The sequence below is a fragment of the Orycteropus afer genome, unplaced genomic scaffold (assembly GCF_000298275.1).
Source record: "Orycteropus afer afer isolate SDZICR_OR568_19922 unplaced genomic scaffold, OryAfe1.0 scaffold00479, whole genome shotgun sequence".
In the NCBI taxonomy this organism is placed as follows: Eukaryota; Metazoa; Chordata; class Mammalia; order Tubulidentata; family Orycteropodidae; genus Orycteropus; species Orycteropus afer.
This window is the reverse complement of record NW_006922066.1, coordinates 820454-842710: the sequence shown is the minus strand read 5'-3', so window position 1 is coordinate 842710 and position 22257 is coordinate 820454. Positions and strand designations below refer to the sequence as shown.

Here is a 22257-nt window from a genome sequence, read left to right as displayed (position 1 = left end):
AGGGTACACTATTTAATTTTTAAAACAATTTATCTCAATAAAAGGCTAAAATTAGATGAGTGCTTATAGTACCTAAAAATACTAAGGAATAATCTGAGGTCTACAGCTGTAGCCTATATTTTCTATAATAAAGTTTAGGTACAAATTCACACTTACAATTTGACTATGTTAAATTAATAAACTGCAATTTCAGTGTGGACTGTTATCACACACTCATTTGAAATTATAAAAGCAGACAATTGCTTTCATAGCATGATTATGGAGATTATAATTCCCAAAAAACAGTACACTATCTGAGCTGAGTGTCCATAGCTGTAACACCTCAAGACAAGGGATACATCAGTAGGAAAAATGGCAGAAGGCAAGGTAAGCCACACAGTTTGCAGCTTGAGTGACAGTGAGGTTGAGGTCCTGAAGCAGACCTAAGAAAACACAAGAGGTTACAAAGGGAAGGGGTGAGGGTTTAACGAGGCCTGACTGCGTTCACCTAGGAATCACTCCCAAGTTTAACTTTTTTTTAAATGGAAAGATGTCTTCCCAATTCCAAAGTATAAATTAGAACAAAGTTTTCTTAATAAACAAAACAAAACCAAAAATGAACACCAAAAAAAAAAAAGCAAACAAACAAAAATTGGTTCGTACAGCTGATCTTTTCTCTATAATTCTATGATTTGCAGAAATTCTCCTTTAACTTCTACTCACTGACAATATAATTTCTCGACTGACTCTTAACCACTGTATATCAGAAACAGACCTGTGTCATTTTCTGTATCACCACATGTTTTCATATCCTCCAGCCAGAGAACCACTACGAACTGTTCAGACCACTTTCCACAGAGGTGCTCGAATAAATCCTGTACACTATCTCTTTCATTAGTGTCCTGACAAGGACTTTTTCCAGTTATTTTAGAAAATCAAATATATTGATCCCAAGTCCTTCCAATGATGAGCAAGAACTCTCAGAACTAGAGAAAAACAGAGATCCCACCTCCTGTAGGACTTCCCTTTCTTAATTTTGCTATGTAATAATACATATTAAATATTTACTTATATCATTCCAGCATTAGTAAAGTTAGACATTTGTACAATTTAAGTAATGTGTTTCCTAAATCCTTACTTTACATGTATTTTCTTTTTTTTACTATTGTTGTGGTGAAACCATATACAACAAAAGATTCATAAACATAACAACTTCCCCATTGACAGCTCAGGGACATTGAAATCTTTGATTTCTCTCCATATATATTTTCAACCTGTCTAGAAATTTTCCTTCCCCTCCCTTTCCCTCTCTGGTAGCCAACAAACAAAGTTTCTTTCCATGTATAAACCTTTCCTTGACTTTTTACAGTTATAAACTACTACTGTATTTGTCCTTTGATGATTGACTTCACTCATCATCTATAATGTCCTCCAAGTTCATCCATGTTATGTGGTGTTTTGTAGAATCTACATTATACTTTGTGGTTGCATAGCATTCCATTGTGGTTATCAATCTACATGTATTTTCTAAAAAAGTTGTCACATTCTCCAAAAAAAAAAAAAAAAAATCAGAAGATAACAGCTCTCTCTCTACAAGAGACAAGAAAGTTGTCCACAGCACTTTGTAAACTGTTGGGATTTAGAATGCAATTTGAATGTAATCTTGTACTATACACAGCAATGACTCACAGAATTTTCTGGTTTTTTTTTTTTTATTATTAATTAAATATTTAGGACAAGAAGTCTGTTACAACTTAAAATCAAAGTTTGGTATTAATTAGGGGAGAATTGCAATGGTTAGAGGGCAACAAGTCAACATATGCAAATTCTATTTGCAACATTGATAACTTCAGGATTAGTGCAGAATAAATTATATAAATTGTTGATTATTCTCTTCCATATATAGATAAAAGTTAATATTTATGTATCTCTTTAAAGTGCCAAGGAAGGTAATTTACATTTTCAAACTGCTTTGAAGTTTAAACTTCCAGCACTTTTTATGTGCTTTTCTGTTTTTATGAAATAGAAACAGCGTGACTAACCTTGTGATGTAAGTATTAGAGGAAAAAATATAATTTAAAAAATATATACAAATTTAATTATGTTGTTATGTGCCGTCGAGTCGGCCCCGACTCATAGCGACCCCTCCTTGGGTTTCCGAGGCAGTATCACTACGGAAGTAGGATTGCCCCACCTTCCTTCCGAGGAGTGGCTGGTGAGTTTGAACCGCCAGCCTTCTGGTGAGCAGTCAAGTGCCTTAGGCACTACACCACCAGAGCTCCGTAGCGTAGTGGCTAAGGCACTTGACTGCTCACCAGAAGGCTGGCGGTTCAAACCCACCAGCCACTCCTCGGAAGGAAGGTGGGGCAATCCTACTTCCGTAGTGATACTGCCTCGGAAACCCAAGGAGGGGTCGCTATGAGTCGGGGCCGACTCGACGGCAAACAACAACAACAACAAAGAGTTATCATTGAATTAAAAAAAAAAAAAAAAAGAATGATCAAACAATAAAATAACAAGTAATAGTAAAGAGTGAAAACAAGCAATTTTTAAATAAGAACTTGAAAGTAGAGATTTCCCAGTTAAAATATCTCCTTGACGTAACTCTTTTGGAGAATTGTCAACAGGCTCTCTGATGGGGCGGGGGGAGGGGGGGGGAAGACCCTAATTGTATTGTTTCCCAATTTTCGTGATGTAAATATTTTCACTATGCTTAATTCCAAAACCAAAAAACACTCACTGCTGTGGAGTCGATTATACTCATAGTGACCCCTCCTTGGGTTTCCAGGAAGTATATTGCCCCATCTTCCTACCCAGGAGTGGCTGGTGGGTCTGAACCGCCAGCCTTCTGGTTAGCAGTCAAACGCCTTAGGCGCTATGCCACCAGAGCTTCTGATGCTTAATTCTAAGTTAGTCATGTAATGTGGTGTCGCTTAACAGCGGTTTGGGAAAAGATACACACAATCTTCTCTTACTGGCTCTACAAGGCGACCCCAGCACGCCACTGCTTGACTCTCTTTTTGCAGTAACTTAAACTGTACATCAACTTTTACTCTTACTCTTCATATTTCCTTTGATATTAAAAAAAAAAAAAAAAATGTGTTGTGAAAAACAGGCCAGTAAACTTGTCTTCGGGCCTTAAATGTTTCATGACATCTCAGAGGAATAGAGTTAACGTAGGTTAAATTCCAAACAAAAGTTCACGAGACAAATTACTCAATTTGTAGTTGGTGGATTTCATTTTAAGTTTTCTGACTACATAGTGTGGCTCAAAGGCAAAAAATAGAGAAATGTGGGTGCCATTACTTACTCAATTGTGTTTCTGTCCACCTTTCCTGTCATGTTAATGCCATAGAACTGCTGCATGGCAGCTAGGGCAGACTGCATGGTCTCTGCAGAGCGCAGCACCGACATTCTGGGGTCAGTTGGTGGAAGGTAGCCGTACTTTTGTAACCAAACCTGCAATAACAAGTATAGTTCCTTTTAGATCAACTTACAATTTAACAATAATTTTCTGGTAATTAATTCATGCTTACTATACATTTTTTAACATTATTTCCTAGATAAGGACATACAATATTTGTTTATTTGTAATATATAAGTATGTAGTTCAAGTTATTATAATTTCAGTGGTTGTCATGGATTTTTCTACATATTTACAAATTATATATATGTATATATATATTATATATATATATATACACACACATATGTATGTGTTTGTTGCAAACTTACAGTGTATACAGTACTAGAGTAAATAATGGATAAAATCATAAATAAGATTATCTGCATTTTATGAAATCAACCTTCCCCCAAAAAAGGATGGTACTTTTCAATAATGTGACTCCATTGAGACATTTATGCTGGAAGATGTAGTTAATGTATTCATGTCATATCTAAAAATGTAATTTTCTTTAAAAACAGAACAGTGACTACAAGAGTGACAAGTAGCATCTTCAAGGGAAACTTTATTGTTCACCAGAATTTAGGGTAAAAATTCTATGCAATCAGTAGCTAGGTGTCTTCAAGTATAAGTAACTTTTTTATCCTGTAAGGAACATTCTTTCTTCATTTACTTAAGTCTCACTTTAATCTAAATCTTGCTACTAATCAAAGTTTTCACATGTAGTTGAAGTCTAATAATCTTATTAATATATTTGGCTCTCTGTTTAAAAGTGGCAAGATTTTTATATGCTCCTCCCCACCCACAAGCCCATTCCCTGACCCTTACCTCATCCTCCTGGGAAACAGGGATCTGGGGTATCACGAGAGAAAGAAAGATAGAGTTAAACTCACAACTGATCTTGATCTTGATCATAATTGGAGCAATGATTCAGGGTTACTTAAGGTTAGATTTGAAAGCTGGAGTATTTAGAAAAATATATCTCCACCAGGGAGCAGATGCTTTCTAGTTTTACTACTCTGTATATTCATCTTAAATGCAGAATCATATATTCAGCCCATTTCTCATCCTGCTATCCTTTACCTCAATCTTCCCTAGGGATCTAACCTTCTTCTAAGCTCAGTGAATTACCTATATAATTGATAAAGGCCAGGTATTCTGCCACTGGCACAGAATGGAAGCTGTGATATTTATTGGAAAGTGTTCATCAGGGTGTGTTTTCCTCACCGCCTGGGTCTATTCATCATATAAATTATGATCCTCTGAAATTGCAGCTTTTCCCCAATACCTGATACACTTTCTTTATGAATTTGTAACTACAACACAGGAAAGGTATTTTCCAAGTGTAAATAAACAACAAATTTAGAAGTTAAATTTCACCAAAAGAAAGAGATATGGAATATATCAATGTCTTTATGTAAAACACATTAACATGGAATCTTTTCTGGTATTCCTAAGAAACTGAAACTACCTCCCCCCCCCCCCCAGTGCAGTACTATAAGCACAACCCTCTGAAAAGAAAATGAAATATTTACTCTAAAACAATTTAAGAGATGAGCAATGCATCAGTGTCAAGTAGGTTTATTAGTGAAACTCAATATCATAAACTCATCTACCATATAGCAAAAACATGCCAAGATACTCTTCTCATCTCATCTGTAATGAATAGGCTGCCAGGAAAGACACACATATTCAGTTACCTAGTTAACAGTGATGGAGTCTAAAATAGATTCCATTTTTTCCTGAATGAATGAGACAGTATTTCACTGAATCTAGTATTTAATAGGAAATTTGATACCTATTATCATGCAATTTCTCAAAACTTAGAATATTTTCTCTTGATTATTTAATAGTATATATGCTACAATATTTTTACACTGGACTTCATTCCCATAACACATTGTTTGTATTCATTTCTTACTTGCTGGAGAGCTGACTTGTTGCTAGGTTACTCATTGGTGCTAAGCTGCTGACAATTATATTCATGAGGACAATAAAGAGAAAACCATTACTAATAAAATCTATGATATATATTCAAATAGAAGCACTACCTGAACATACATATGTACATATTTATCTATCTACATCTATATATATATTTTTATATGCCATTTAAAAAAAAAAAAAATCTCACTGCCATTGAGTCAGACTCGACTCATAGCGATCCCTCCTTGGGTTTCCGAGGCAGTATCACTATGGAAGTAGATTGCCCAATCTTCCTTCTGAGGAGTGGCTGGTGGGTTTGAACTGCCAGCCTTCTGGTTAGCAGTCAACTGCCTCAGGCATTATGGCACCAGGGCTCCCATGATCACAATGTTGCTATGTTAAAGCATGAAACCAGCAATAAAAACTCAACAATATTTCAAAACTACTATAGACCTTCGTGTCAATGTGCACTGCAAGGAGTTAGATCCATAATGACTTAAAGCATTAATTTGATTCATAGTACTTCTTTACACAAATAATATCTAACATGGAAATTGCAGATGGAAACAAACCTTTGCTTAACCTTCTAATCATCATGGGAGTATACTTTCTTGAGGTTGCTTTTGTTTTAAACTACTTTCTTTAAACTGCTGAAAACAGAAGGATTCTGACAGCCTAGTTATTACTGGTAAGGCCAGAAGAACTAGATGGTGCCTGGCTACCACTACCAACCATTCTGACCAGGAGACATAATAGATTGCCTTGGACAGAAAGGCAAAACATTATAGAACAAAACTCAAATTCTTCAAAAATGGCCAGACTTACAGGACCAGTCACGACGAGAGGAACCCAAGATTATCACCATGAGATTCCCTTTAAGCTTTCAACTAAAACCACTCCCAGAGGTCACTTTTCCTCTCCATAACAGATTGGCTTATGAAGTAAACAATATCACCTGTGAGTAATGTGTTCCCTCCAAAAAAATCATCTCTATGAGACTAAATGGTCAACATTTACCCTAAATCATAGATAAGAAGGTCAGCACAGGGACAGTTATACAGGGAAGCTAGGTTAATGGGAACAGAATACCTAGAATAGAAATAATGAGAATGTTGATACAATGTGGTAAGTACAACCACTGTCACTGAACAATATGTATAGAAATTGTTAAATAGGAACCTAATTTGCTGTATAAACTTTTGCAAAAACACAATAAAATATTTTAAAAAATCAGACTGATATAATAATGTATTGGATAAAAATCAAAATAAATCTTCAATTTAATATTTAAAGGTATATATTGCCCCTTATTTCTAATTATCTGCTGTCCAAGGTTTAGTACTTAAACTTCTGTATCTTTTTCACTGTTCATAAAAGTACACTTGGGGTATCTATATGTATTTATCATTCTATGTTTATATCTGGCTATCCGTCTATCTAGCTATCTGTATATCATGGATTATACCATAGATATTCATACATTATTATTGAAAAATAGCCCTGTTATCAATATCATTGTGAAAGAATGCCTCTCCTGGATGACTGGAAATACTAAATTTGCCTTGTGAGACTATTTGCCCCTTGATGTTTTAAAAATATTCTAAAATGGCTGGATAGTTAAGAATTAATTTCTTCATCTGTGCATTTACAGGAAAAAGTACCTAATTTATAGGGCTGAGGTGAATATTAAGCAAAAATATATAAAGCCCCCAGCATAACTCTTCTTCAGTATATCATATTTTTTTATACTTACTGCTTGATGCCAATTATAAAATTATTGTCCTGGATCCTTGAAATTGCTACTGTTCAACTTCTGATTTGTTCTTGGAATTGACTAAGAATGAAAGTACAGGTGAGGTTTAAGTGGTCACCGTTGTGAGGATAGATGACCTACAGAGGTAGAAGAAGCATAAACTGCTTGAAAATTTCTCACATCCCAAAACAAGATGTGAAAGTATAAAAAATTCAACCAGTTGGTTTTGTTTTGTTTCTTTGTTTTATTTTTCTCACTGGATCCACATGTGCATTTGAGAGCACTATCAAGGGACAATGTTCTCCAAAGCAAAACTTTTCTCCTTATATTTTCTGTAACTCAATCCCATCTCATTATCACTAAAACAAACAACCATAGAACCTCAAATGGAATAACAAAACTTAATTTTGAATCACTTTCCCTGTGTTACTAACTCAATCAAATGTCTTGCTACCATATAGGCAAAACCAATTTTCTTGACTTAGTGATTATTCAATTGGAGGAGAAATCAGAAGTTTGCTATTCTTTGCAGAGCAAGACGATATATCAAACAGTAAAAAGTAAAAGCTAAATATGAACCGGTGTGCAAATAGACATTGCCTTTAATAGATTGCAGTATAAATAAGGAAAGGGGTAGCAGACACAGAAAATTTCAGCAAGATCTATTTGGGAAAGATTTTCTTAGTCACTAGTATTTCATTTGATCATACAGTTAGCATCTGCATGAAGTAATTCAGTTATCTACACCCATACATCAGAGTAACATCCTAAAATATAGTTCTCAAACAAAGAAGCTGTGAGTAGTTTTCATAACTAATAGAAAATCTAAGCAGAGCACTTTTAGAACATATAGTCTTCTTATTTGTTCATGTCAGTACTATAAGTTACAAAAAATGTCCCTCTAGTCTTTGAAGACTAAAAAATTTATCAAGGATCTTAACATAAAACTAAGATAGTACTATTAATTTACTAGGGGAATCACAAATGCAAAAATAATTTAAATTTCCCTCATTGACAATATTCAACATATAGAGAAAACCTTTTGAAATGATGACCCCAAATAATTGTAAGGAGCTCAGACATCCATCCAATTTTTTTTTTTTTTTTAAATTGAAAAAAGTCACTCAAGGACTGAATTCATTAACACAAGAAGTTATATATTTTAGAAAGTACAGAAATGATTAGAGGGAAAAGAACAGGGTAATTGGGGGCTCATGTTTGGCAAATTTTATTTAATGAAAAATAATGTTGCCAGACCTTACTTAATGCCTGTTTGTGACTGAGCCAGTTATTTCAGGTATAATTCATTTCTGGCTAAAGAGTAGCATGGCCAAAGGCTAGTTCCCTGTATCCAATGGTAATATGATCCAAATTTTACTATAAAGTATGAAAAGAAAACTGTAAAGGTGAGAAATATATTTTATAGCATTTATTTAGTAACAATCACATCCATTACATGACTCAATAATATTTTCTTTTACTATTTTGGAATATATATATATATATATATATATATATATATATATATATATATTTAAATAATGGACTTCATATTAAATTGCAACATACTAGCAAAATATTTAAATATAATGGAAAATATACATTCTGATATTTCCAGCATTTCAGAAAAAATGCAACTAAAATAATGTATTTGTAATAGTCAAATTATGTGATGTTATGAAAAGTTTATTTGTATTTTTGAATATGACATTCTAAACATATTTGTTAAATTCTGTTATAAATTAAAATTAACAACCAAAAAGTGATCAACCCTGTATTTTGTGGTTTCATCAGCAATGTTAGCATAGATTTCTATTTTCTATTTTCATATTTTCTAAGAAGTACCAGAGATTTATTGGTTGTAAAGAATGGCAAGATTTAGGGCCTAAGTATTCTAGTTGGAAAAGTGGCCATAAATATTAATTCTAACTACTCTGTTAGCATAGTGACTAAGGCATTTGACTGCTAACCAGAAGGCTGGTGGTTCAAACCCACCAGACACTCCTCAGAAGGAAGGTTGGGCAATCTACTTCCATAGTGAAACTGCCTTGGAAACCCAAGGAGGGGTTGCTATGAGTCGGATCCAACTTGTTGGCAGTGAGTTTGGTTTTTGGTTTTTATTAACCAAAAAAATTAAATTGATGGGGTAGCAGTCATTCAGAATTGGTCAAATTGCAAATTCAAAGAGTAAGTTAATGAGGCAGAAATTAGCCTTTCTGATCATTCAAAAACTTAAAATGGGCTCTAAATCACCATGCCCTCTTTACCATGAATGAATCCATATATGAAATTGCAGGTATAGAATTAAATTTATTTAGAATTTCACTGTCTATTAAATGGCTTCTTAAAATAGAAATGAAACAGTGGAAGGACTAAAGTTACTGAACTAAACATTTTATCAAGGAAGAGGCAACTCCCAGTTGGGCAGTGAGATGGAAAAGAGCTGGGCCATTAGTAAAAGTAATAATCATCAGAAGCAGCCCTGGTGGGGGCGTGCTTAATTTACTCCACCACTAAGCAAAACATTGGCAGTTTGAACCCACCCTGTGACTTTGCAGAGAAAGATAGTTACATCTACTCCCGTTAAGATTATGGCCTAGAAAACCCTATGGGCATGGGGTCACAAGGAGTCAGAATTGACTTAACTGTGCCTAACAACAACAACAACACAGTAATCATCACCATGACCATATTTTCATTTTAATGTGAGACTTTCTCATTTATAAAAAAAAGTGAAAACTTACTGTGTAAAGACAGAGCTAAGTTTTATCCATTCTACAAAGGAGTGTACTGCACTTTGTACTTAGTAGTTGTGGGGCAAAAGTCTTCAAACAGTAATGCCTGAGCTCTGGAGAGAAAAAGCAGCAGCCCTGAATTGGGATTCTCCCGTATACTAAGCAATGTCCTGAAAAGTTGCAGAGAATATGATACACTCTTTATCTGCCTTTGATTTCAACCAGTGGCGGTGGGTGGGGTTTGGTTTGCACCTGCAGCCTGTCTTTGCTGAATTTTTTAAAGTATGCTTTAGATATTTAAAAATGTACGTATAGAATTGTTGTTGTTGTTATGTGCTGTCGAGTCAGACCCCACTCATAGCGACCCCTCCTTGAGTTTCCAAGGCAGAATCACTATGGAAGTAGATTGCCCCATCTTCCTTCCAAGGAGTGGCTGGTGGGTTTGAACCACCAGCCTTCTGGTTAGCAGTCAAGTGTCTTAGGCACTATGCTACCAGAGCTCCTATAGAAAGGCCTGCTGATATAGTTTCCAAAATTAGCCCACGAATATCCTACGAATTACAAGAGAAAATGTCTGATACACAGTGGAGGACGGGCCCCGAGGTTGGAAAGCACTGATGATACAGAGCAGCCACAACAACGGACTGGAGACAGCAATGACTGTGAAGATGGAGAAGGATGCAGCCACTTCTCCTTCTGTTTTACAGGCGTCTGTCATGACAACTACAAGGCAGCTAACAACAACATGTGTAGCAGAAACACACAATAAACACAAATCTTACTGTAACCAAAGAACACCCCACACCCCACCATTCAAAAAAAGCAAATACAACCAAATATGTTGTTGTTGTTATGTGCCGTGGAGTCAGACCCGACTCATAGTGACCCCTCCTTGGGTTTCCAAGGCACTATTTCTATAGATTGCCCAACCTTCTTCCTTCTGAGGAATGGCTGGGGGGTTTGAACTGCCAGCCTTCTGGTTAGCAGTCAAGTGCCTCAGAATAGCAAGGTATATATATGTTACCATAAACCCTAATGTGCCTTAAGTAGACAGAAACAGCTACCAAAAAAGTAATTGCTCACAGTCATTACTGGTAGGTTTCTACTTTATATCAAAATCATTTCACAAATCCAAAAACAGAATAAAATTTCCCTCATATCTGTGTTTGTTTGCATGAGTTAAGTGGGGGAAAAAAAAAACAGTGAGTGACGCACCTTGTGAAATTTCTAAAAGGGATATATATGAGATTAAGTTATGTGTATGATTGGCTCAACTTGCTTTTATTTGGGGAAGGAGGAAGACAGATTCAGTCTCATCAACAGAATAAAAAATTGATGCAAAATTAAATTTTAATTAGGGTATTCAAAGTAGGAATGAAAATGTGCCATTGCGATGTTGGCACAAAACATGACAGCATTATATATAATGTGCATACTTATACCTGAAACCTGAAATAAAGAGGTGAACTTTTATTTAATGTGCATACTGACCCTTGTACTTTTACTCAGACCAGACATCATCTATTCATTTATCTCCTGTGTTCTGCCAGGTATCTTGCAGGGGGAGGTAAAGTTTCACAACATGGAGTGGTTGACAGTGTCAATTTCAACAGTTCAATCCTAGCACACTGTAACATACAGCTATTTTAAAGGATTTATGGATGATATCATTTAAAAAAGAAATCTTATCACATCCATTGATTCCAACTTATGGCAACCCCATGTATTTCTGAATGTTATTGTTGTTATGTGCGTCCACTGGGACCCGACTCATAATGATCTCTCCTCGGATTTCCAAGATGGTATCACTATGGAAGTAGATTGCCCAACCTTCCTTCTGAGGAGTGGCTGATGGGTTTGAAGCGCTAGCCTTCTGGTTAGCAGTCAAATGCCTTAGGGACTATGCTACCAGAGCTCCTATGAATACAACTCTTTAATACAGGATTTCCAATGGCTGTGATCTTTGAGAATCAGATTGCCAAGGCTTTTTTCCAAAGTACCTCTGGATGAATTCAAACCCCAACTTTCAGTTACTACCCTAAGGCTTAACTGTGTCCCCCTGGACTTCTAAATATCTTATTATAATTTGTAATACTATGGAAAGTGACCAAAAAAATATTCTGTAGAAAATATTACTTTGTTGATTATCTCATGACAAGGTATTTAAATGGGTTGTCAAACTAAAACATGAGTTAAGCATTTTCTTTTACGAAAAGACAAAAGTGCTGACATTTTCTGTGCTGACTTTGCTGATTTAACTCTTGAATAGCTAGGTATTCCTGGGGTTAAAAAACAACAAAATTTTTAATCTGGCCCATCAATATAAAAGGAATGTTTCAACAATGCAGGAGAAAGGAACTATTTTTGAAACAAACTTGCATCATGATGAAAGTATTATAAAGATGGATGTTTAGAAACGTTTTCATCATTATAGGACTTACAGCTCAAAAAGACAGATCACCAATTAAAACTCTCTTACAATTTTCTACTTTAAAATCTTGGCAGCAGAATTTGACAAATATAAAATAATCTGCCAGAAGAATAGTGCCAGTGGGTTTTAAGCCCACTTGTTAAAAATATGAAAATGCAACACCTTCTGATTAGCTTTTAGGAACAACTGGTAGACATCAGGGAAGATGGAAATTTACCAGCTGAGTAAATTTTACCAAAAACCTCTGCATAATTGATAGGCTTATAAAATGAGCTTCGTTATTTGTAATCAGCCAATGATGCAATTTTTCCATTTGCATTTGCGTATCTTCCTGAGGTGTCTCTTGGCAACAGTAAGTTTTAAGATGAAGATCAGAAATAAACTGATCATGAAATAGCTGTATTACAAACTGTTGAAACAACATTTTCAAGAATAAAGGCAGAAGCATGGTCAGTAATGGAATTCTACAAGAAAGGATAATGATTAATGATATTTCTAATGTAAATATAATTAATAAGTAAAATAAAATGATTAATTTTTTTTATCATCTTTAGCTTATTTTAATATCTCTATGTTCAGAATGTTATACAGCCTATGTAATATTTAGTACAACAGTTCATGAATACAATTATAAATAAGAAATGGGTATGTGTTGAAAAAATTGATTGATGGAGATTAAAAAAAATAAAAATATGGAGATCATTAATCTGATAGGAATTATTTTTAAAAATAAAGCTAGTTCTTTATAGTCTCTCCAATTTGCCATATTTACTCTCTTCAAGGGATGAGAAAACAGTTTATCAGTATCTATATAGAAAACAGTTTATCAGTATCTATATATTATATAGGAGCTCTGGTAGCATAGTGCCTAAAGCACTTGACTGCTAACCAGGAGGCTGGCGGTTCAAACCCACCAACTACTCCTCGGAAGGAAGGTTGGGCATTCCTACTTCCGTAGTGATAACTGCCTCGGAAACCCAAGGAGGGGTCGCTATGAGTCGGGGCCGACTCGACGGCAAACAACAACAACAACAACATATATTATATAGGAGCCCTGCTAGGGCACTGGTTAAGCACTCAACAGCTAACCAAAAGGTTGGAGGTTTGAATCCAGCAGGCACTCCACAGGAAAAAGATGGAGCAGACTGCTTCTATAAAGATTACAGCCTTAGAAACACTAAGGGGCAGTTGTACTCTGTCCTATAGTGTCATATGAGCTGCAATCAACAACTCAATGGCAATGAATTTATATAATACATTCTGACCATGACACTTCCCAATTTCTTCTTTTTCTGTTTTGCACTATTGAAACTACTCACACATTACATAAACAATTCCTTAGAATGGCTTCCAAGTCATTCATGATTTGGACTCATGCTACATGTGCCTTAGTCTTTTCCTTCACGGAAACTATTTTTGGTCACACTAATATACCAGTCCTACTCCCAACAGGCTTTGATTAAAAAAAAAAAAAAAAAAAACCTCTACCATTCCTCTCCTACCCACAATGTACCAGGTGATTTACATGTATTATCTTCAATCCTTCCACCACCTGTCAGTTAGTCTGTCACAATGTAGTGGCTCACATATTGTTGTGATGCTGGCAGCTATGCCTCTAGTATTTCAAATGTCAGCAATGTCACCCATGGTAGACAGGCTTCAGCAGGCTTCAGGGGAGCTTCTGGACTAAGCCAGACCAGGAAGAAAGGCCTGGTCATCTACCTCTGAAAATCAGCCAATGAAAACCCTATGAATCACAACAGAATATTGCCTGATATTGTGCTGGAAGGTAAGTCTCCGCCCCTGAGGAAACAGTGGATTCAAACATGCCTGTGATCAGGAGGATAGTGTGGGGCCAGCAGTGTTTGTTCATTCAGTTGTCCTTAGGTAGGAGTTGCCATGAGTTATAGCCAACTGGATACAACAACAATCTTTAAACTTTTCAACAAGTCTGCTTGTTAAGCTTTATCTACCTCTGTTTCATCAATGACAGAATAAAACCAAAGGGAGATTAAGTAACTTGGTCCACAGGCACACCAATAGTAAGATAAAACCCACTGCCATCAAGTCAATCTGACTCATAGTAACCCCCATAGGATTTCCAAACCTATAAATCTTTATGGAAGTAGATTGCCACATCTCCCTCCCACAGAGCAGCTGGTGGGTTTGAGCCAATGACCTGCTTAACAGCCAAATGTCTTAACTAGTGTGGCACCAGAGCTCCTAATATTAAGATTAGAAATCTGTATTCAAATAGAGGTCTAACTGACACACAAACTCGCCTCCTTCTGTTATTGTAGGCTGTCACATAGAGAAGAGATCCAGCTGCCTGTCTGTATCTTGGGAAACCCTATTCACATTTCAAAATGAGAAGGAAGACTGTATAAAAACATACATATAATAAGAATATTATATAATAAGAATATTATTATAAAAACATACATATAATGAGAATATTCTGTTTTTATGCAAACAAAACAACCCATTTTACATCAAGAAAGGACATTGAATTGGTCTGGATATAACACTAACACCTACTATCTAGGGTTTTTCTAATTGTCAGTGCAAAATAGCCTTGCACATCCAATCTGCCCAGCCCAGTTAATAATCTTCATCCCTGCTAGGATACTTCACTTAGGGCCATTTTAATTCTACAATGTTTAAAAAAAAAAAAAAAAAAAACACACTGATACTCTCTTTGCTAAAGCCCTTATCCTTTCTTCTCACTTTATTAACAAATTCTTTCAGAGTCCTTTATTATTATAGTGTCATCATTGCTGGTCAACTGTGTTTACAATGTCCTTGATTATCTCATCAAAACCCAAGCCTTAATATCATGAATGTGCTGAAACATGTCATTTAAGAGCAACTATGACTCACCTTGGGGGGAGCTCTGGTGGCATAGTGGCTAAGACACTTGCCTGCTAACCAGACGGCTGGCGGTTCAAACCCACCAGCCATTCCTCGGAAGGAAGGTTGGGCAATCCTACTTCTGTAGTGATACTGCCTCGGAAACCCAAGGAGGGGTCACTATGAGTTGGGTTTGACTCGACGGCACATAACAACAACAACAACAACATGACTCACCTTAATATCCAAACTTCACTGTCACACTGCTGTTTAAATAAAAAATACAGGTGGCATCTTTAATTTCATCTTTTCTTCATGATGGATATCCAATCCATCATCACATCTTAGCTCCATTTTGACCTTGAATCAAAATTCTTTTTTCTGCTGCAACTCTTTGTTCAACAATCCCTAGTGGTGCAATGGTTAAGCAAGCAGCTGCTCACTGAAGAGGTGGTGGTTTGAACCCACACAGCAGCTCTGTGAGAGAAGACCTGGTGATTTGCTCCCATAAAGGTTATAGCCTAGAAAACCCTATGGGGCAGTTATACTCTGTCATAGGGGGTTGCTATGATTCTAAAATCATCTTATCAGCACCAAAACCATCAACCACCACTTGTTCAAAGTACCATTATTTCCCACCATACACTGCAAAACTCTCCAGTTGCCTCTGTGCTTTCATATTGCTACCATTCTCTTTTGTACCCCCCCCTAATTTGAGTTGCACTTTTTTAAATGTAGATCAGAACATGCCATTCATTTGATCATTGCTTTTCAGCAGTCACCACTGAACTTAAAAACTCCAAAGTCATTATTATGGCTTAAAATTATCTGTTAACTATCTGAGCTGTTTTCATAACACCCTCTCTTGAGACACACCGTCTATTTTTCAGTTCCCAGAACATGCCAAAATTTTTCCTCTCTTGAGCCATTGCATTTGCTTTTCCTGGTGGAGGAAATAAGTTTTCTCCCCGCTCTTTTGCTTTAGAATCTAATGCCAATTAGATTTTTTCAAAGAACCCTTCCCTGACCCCACCTCACCACACCACCAGTAATCCCCAGTACTACTCTGTTTATATCTTTCATTGCTTTTTATCACAATAGCCTTCCAGTTGTTTTGTTTATTTATGGTTTTGTGTTTCACCTTTACATCTTTTTTAGCACTGTAGGCACAACGTGAAGAACAGGCCCTGGCACATTGCTGAACTTCAGTAATAAGTGTTAAATGAATATAAAACAGGTAATTTAGAGAGATGGCCCAGGGCTTGGAGGCTGCTTTTCTCTTGGGTGGAACTCTATATTAATGCCAGGGCCTGAGGGAGGCGGGCTGGGGCGTGAAGGCTGCTTTTCACTTGGGGATGTCTCTAGTTTAAGGACGGGCCCAAGGTAGGTGGGCCCAGGGCTGGGGGCCACTTTTTGTTTGGGATTGGCTATATTTTAAGGCTATTGCCTGAGGTAGGCAGATGCAGAGGGGTTACGAACAACTAAGGGAGACAAATTTGTCTGTCAGTTTGTCATCATGTTTCTATGACACTGGTGGCTATGCCACTGTGCTGAAAAATGCCAGCAGGGTTACCCACGGTGGACAGGTATCATCAGAGCTTCTGGTCTAAGACAGACTCAGAAGAAGGAAGAAGCGATCCACTTCTCAAACAATTGGCCAGTGAACCTTATGAACAGGAGTGAAACACCGTCTGATATATTACTGGAAAACTTTATGAACAGCCCTGAAACATTGTCTGATATAGTGCCAGAAGATGAGTCCATCAGGTCAGAAGTGACTCAAAATTTGACTGGGGAAGAGTTGATTCTTCAGAGTACAGACTACTTCAATGATATAGATAGAGTAAAGCTTTTGGGACCTCCATTGGATGATGTGGCATGACTCAAAATGAGCAGAAACTGATGCAAACATTCATTAATAATTGGAACATGGAATGTACAAAGTATGAATCTAGGAAAATTGGAAGTTGTCAAAAATGAAATGGAATTCATAAAGATCGGTATCCTAGGCTTTAGTGAGCTGAAATGGACTGGTTTTGGACAGACATGTGATTCACTGAGCCAGAAATGATAAATTAAGGAGGAATGGTGTGACATTCATCATCAGAAAGACTGTTTCAAGATCTGTACTCAATACAATGCTGTCAGTAATAGGATAATATCCATACACCTAAAACAAAGACCAGTTAATACTACTATTATTCTAATTTATGCACCAACCACCAAAGCCAAAGATGAGGAAACTGAAGATTTCTACCAACTTCTGCAGTCTGAAATTGACCAAATATGCATTCAATATGGGTTATCACTGGGTACTAGAATGCAAAAGTCGGAACAAAGAAGAGCTATCGGTAGTCGGAAAATATGGCCTTGGTGATAGAAATAATGCTAGAGATCACATGATAGAATTTTGCAAGACCACCAACTTATTCATTGCAAAGACATTTTTTCAACAACATAAGCAACAACTATACACATGAGCTTCACCAGAAGGAATAGATAAGAATCAGAATGACTGTATCTGTGACAAGAGGCAATGGAAAAGTTCAGTATCTTCGACTAAAACAAGGCCACAAGCTGATGGTGGAACAGACCATCAAATGTTCTTACGGAAGTTCAAGTTGAAGTTGAAGAAAATTAAAATAAGCCCATGAGAGCCAAAATACGACCTTGATAATATCCATCCTGAATTTAGAGACTATCTAAAGAATAGATTTCATTCATTCAACACCAATGATCAAAAACCAAAGGAATTGTGGGATGACATCAAGAATATCATACATGAAGAAAACAGGAAGTCATTAAAAAGACAAAAAAGGAAGAAAAGACCAAAACGGATGTCAGAAGAGACTCTGAAACTTGCCCTTGAACAGAGAGTAGCTAAAGCAAATGAAGGAAATGACAAGATATAAGAGCTGAACAGATTTTAAAGAGCAGCGTGAGCAGACAAAGCCAATTACTATAATGAAATGTGCAAAGACCTGGAGTTAGAAAAATAAAAGGGAAGAACATGCTTGGCACTTCTGAAGCTGAAAAAACTGAGAAAAAACTTAAGCCTCGAGTTGTAATACTGAAAGATTCTGTGGGCAAAATATTGAATGATTCAGGAAGCATCAAAAGAAGATGGAATGAATACAGAGAGTCACTGTACCAAAAAGAAGCGGCATATGATCAAGAACCAATGGTATTGAAAGAAGAAATCAAAGATGCACTCAAGGAAGTGGTGAAGAACGAGGCTCCAAGAATTGAAAGAATACCCATTGAGATGTTTCAACAAAGAGATGGCCCACTGGAGGCACTCACTCGGTAATGCCAAGAGATTTGGAAGACAGCTACCTGGTCAACTGACAGGAAAAGATCCATATTGGTACCCATCCTAAAGAAAGGGAATCCCAAAGAACATGGAAATTATCAAACAATATCATTAATATCACATGCAAGCAACATCTTACGAAGATAATTCAGAAACAGTATACTGACAGAGAGCTTCCAGAAATGCAAAATAGATTCAGAAAAAGACATGGAATGAGGGATATCATTGCTGATGTCAGATGGATGTTAGCTGAAAATAAAGAGTACCAGAAAGCTGCTTACTTACATTTTATTGACAATGCAAAAGCATTCACTTGTGTGGATCATAACAAATTGTGGATAACATTGAAAAGGATAGGAATTCCAAACACTTGATTGTACTATGAGGAATCTGTACATAGATCAGGAAGCTGTCGTTCAAACAGAACAAGGGGATACTGCATAGTTCACAATCAAAATGGGAGTGTGTGGAGGTTGTATACTTTCACCATACTTATTCAACTTGTATGCCAAGGAAATAATCCAAGAAGCTGGATTAAATGAAGAAGAATGTGGCATCAGGATTGGAGGAAGATTCTTTAATGATCTGCAACAGACAGATGACACAACGATGAGCCCATTACTTGCTAAAGTGAGGATGACTTGAAGCACTTACTGATGGAGATTGAAGACTACAGTCGGAAGTATGGATTACACCTCAATATAAATAAAACAAAAATTCTCACAACAGGTCCAATAAACAGCTTCAAGGTGGATGGAGAAAAGATTGAAGTTGCCAAGGATTTCATAATACTTGGCTCTATGATCAACACCAATGGAAGCAACAGTCAAGACATTAACAATGTATTGCACTGGGAAAATCTGCTGCAAAAGACCTCTTTCAAGTGATGAAGAGCAAAGATGTCTCCCTGAAGACTATGGTGTGCCTAGTCCAAGTATTTTCAATTGACTCTTATGTATGTGAGAGCTGGACAACAAATGAGGAAGATCGAAGAAGAGTACATGCTTTTGAGTTGTGGTGTTGGAGAAGAATGCTAAGAGTACAATGGTCTGCTAAAAGGACTAACAAATCTGTCCTGGAAGAAGTGTAGCCAGAATGCTTCTTGGAAGTGAGAATGGCCAGACTTTGTCTCACCTACTTTGGTCATATTGTCAGAGGAACCATTCCCTGAAAAAGAGTATCATGCTTGGTAAAATGGAGGGTCAACAAAGAAGGGGAAGGCCCTCAACAAGATGGGTAGACTTGCAACAGTGGCTGCAATGATGAGCTCAGGTATTGCAAGGATCATGAGGCTGGCACAAGACCAAGGAGTGTTTTGTTCTGCTGTGCACAGGGTTGCTATGAGCTGGAGACTACTTGACGGCACTTAACAACAACAACAATTTATAGAGATAGCTAAAGTGGGGAACCCTTTTATTCAGGTCCCATTAATATCACAACTGAAACCATGCAAATAATATTTTGCTATATTTTCTGCTGAGTTTACTATCTAATTATTCACCACTATCACCACATACAAATAGGCTCCACCAGGAGTTTGGTTCTCCAAATATGAACATCGAATCCTTGCTTATCACAGCAAAGGTTAGTAACTTCCCAGGGAAATTTGGGTAACCCCAAAGAAATATGAAACAAGGTTAAATATGAAATGACACTGTTTCATAGGAACAGTATCTGGTGGTTTTATTTTTGCCTTTTCTAACTCTACCTTCCTCCCTTATACCTCGAGACAAAAACAAAGTGAAATATTTTTTTCTGCTTAACAATTGTGTTCAGAAATATTAATATTCCATATAAATAATATACCAAGAGCTAACATTTATTAAGCCAGGCACTCTGTTAAGCTCTTTAACACATTACCTCACATAATTATCACAACAAGCCTGTGAGATTGATATCTTCATTTTATGGATAAGAAAACAAGTTAAGAAGGGTTAATCAATTTGCTCAGGGCTCCAAAGCAAGGAGGTGATACCCAGAATATAGTCCCCGAGTGAAATCTAAAATGGCTCTTGATCTTACAGCTGTCAGGAAGCCAGCAAGGGGAACTTTTGACAAACCTAACCCCTATTGCATAAGATTACAAATAATCCACAGAGATCATTCTAGGTTAAAAACTAGCTGTTTTGTTTCACTCAGCTGAAACTCATCAGTGGTGAGGCCAGTTTAGTGAAAACATATAACAGAATAAAAAACAAATATAAAATGCATGGTGAGTATTACTCATCTACCTTACAGGATCCATAAATTACCAGTTGCCAATGAAAAAGATAAGAAGCTCTCAAAATATAAAACTTCTATTTCCTTCAAAAGAGGATACCTGTCTCAAGGCAAAGGAAAACGATCTACCCTGATTTTTCCTGATCTCACCAAATGAGAAGGAAAGACATTTGATTTACTTTTTCTAAAAGTAATTATGTTGAGTATTGAACATGCGAAGCCTCAAAGTTAATTTGGATGTAGGGGAGGAGAGGTACTCGGGCAGATTCTTCTGATAAAACTACAGAAGACAGAGTGGATAAGGAAATAATACTGAAAAACAACAAAAACAAACGTTTTCCTACTTTCAGAAATGGGTGCTCTCACAAATCAGCAGTCTCTTCCTAGGTACAATCTTATGTTTTAAAACCATGAAAGTATACTTTAAAACCATGAAAGGTGATATAGTTCTTAGAAATGTAACATTTGTTTTCCAGGGGACTGGTATAAATGTAGGTTAAAAGAGGTTAGGATCTATTATAATTATGATCATAAAAAGAATAATGCTTTTTGATGTTTAAAAACTCTTCAAAATAAGGCTACCATGTTTTAATAATGTATATGCTCTATAGTTTATTGTTGTTGTTGTTATGTGCCGTCAAGTCGGAACCGACTCATAGCGACCCCTCCTTGGGCTTCCGAGGAGGTGTCACTACAGAAGTGGATTGCCCCATCTTCCTTCCGAGGAGTGGCTGGTGGGTTTGAACCGCCAGCATTCTGCATAGCAGTCAAGTGCCTTAGGCACTACACTATCAGGGCTCCTTTCTATAGTTTATGAGTGAAAAATAATGAAAATTTCTCAAGGACAAGAAGCCATATTCCAGGGTCCTTGAAAGAAGAAGGCACTAAAACAAAACAAACAAACAAAAAGCTCTTCTGTGATGCACTCATTCACAAATATTTACTGAAAACCTCTTATGTTCAGGATCCAGAGTAAACCTTGGGATCACAGCAGTTAATAATAGAGTAGTCTCTGATATCATGGTGCCTACAGACTGATGGGAGCTCTGGTAGCATAGTGCCTAAGGCACTTGACTGCTAACCAGAAGGCTGGCAGTTCAAACCCACCAGCCACTCCTCGGAAGGAAGATGGGGCAATCTACTTCCGCAGTGATACTGCCTCGGAAACCCAAGGAGGGGTCGCTATGAGACAGGTCCGACTTGATGGCACATAACAACAACAACAACAACAGACTGATGGAGGAGTTAAACATTAAATAAATAATTTCCAAATAAATGACAATTGCAAGTCATAACAAATAATTTAAAGAGAATATAGTGAGTTGTGAAAGTCTAATTAATTAGGGGACCCAATAATGTTGTTGTTGCTATGTGCCGTCAAGTCGGATCCGATTCATAGTGACCCCTCCCTTGGGTTTCCGAGGAGGTATCACTAAGGAAGTAGATTGCCCCATCTTCCTTCTGAGGAGTGGCTGGTGGGTTTGAACCACCAGCCTTGTGGTTAGCAGTCAAGTGGCTTAGGCACTATGCTACCAGAGCTCCTAAAATGCATATTACCTCCAATTTTTTTCAAGTTTTCAATTTAAATGCCTTCCATTACTGAAAACACAAGGTTTCAAGAAAAAACTCAAAGCAGAAAATAATTCG

The 22257-nt window shown here is 36.8% G+C and overlaps 1 protein-coding gene across 1 annotated transcript in view; it reads right to left on the bottom strand.

Moving 5' to 3' along the window:
• Nucleotides 1-22257, bottom strand: part of MMP16 (matrix metallopeptidase 16) — a 351037-nt gene that overhangs the window by 173697 nt on the left and 155083 nt on the right. The window contains exon 2 of the mRNA XM_007954910.2: nucleotides 3290-3438. Within this exon, the coding sequence (XP_007953101.1) occupies nucleotides 3290-3438 (149 nt within the window). The remainder of the gene's footprint in view (nucleotides 1-3289; nucleotides 3439-22257) is intronic.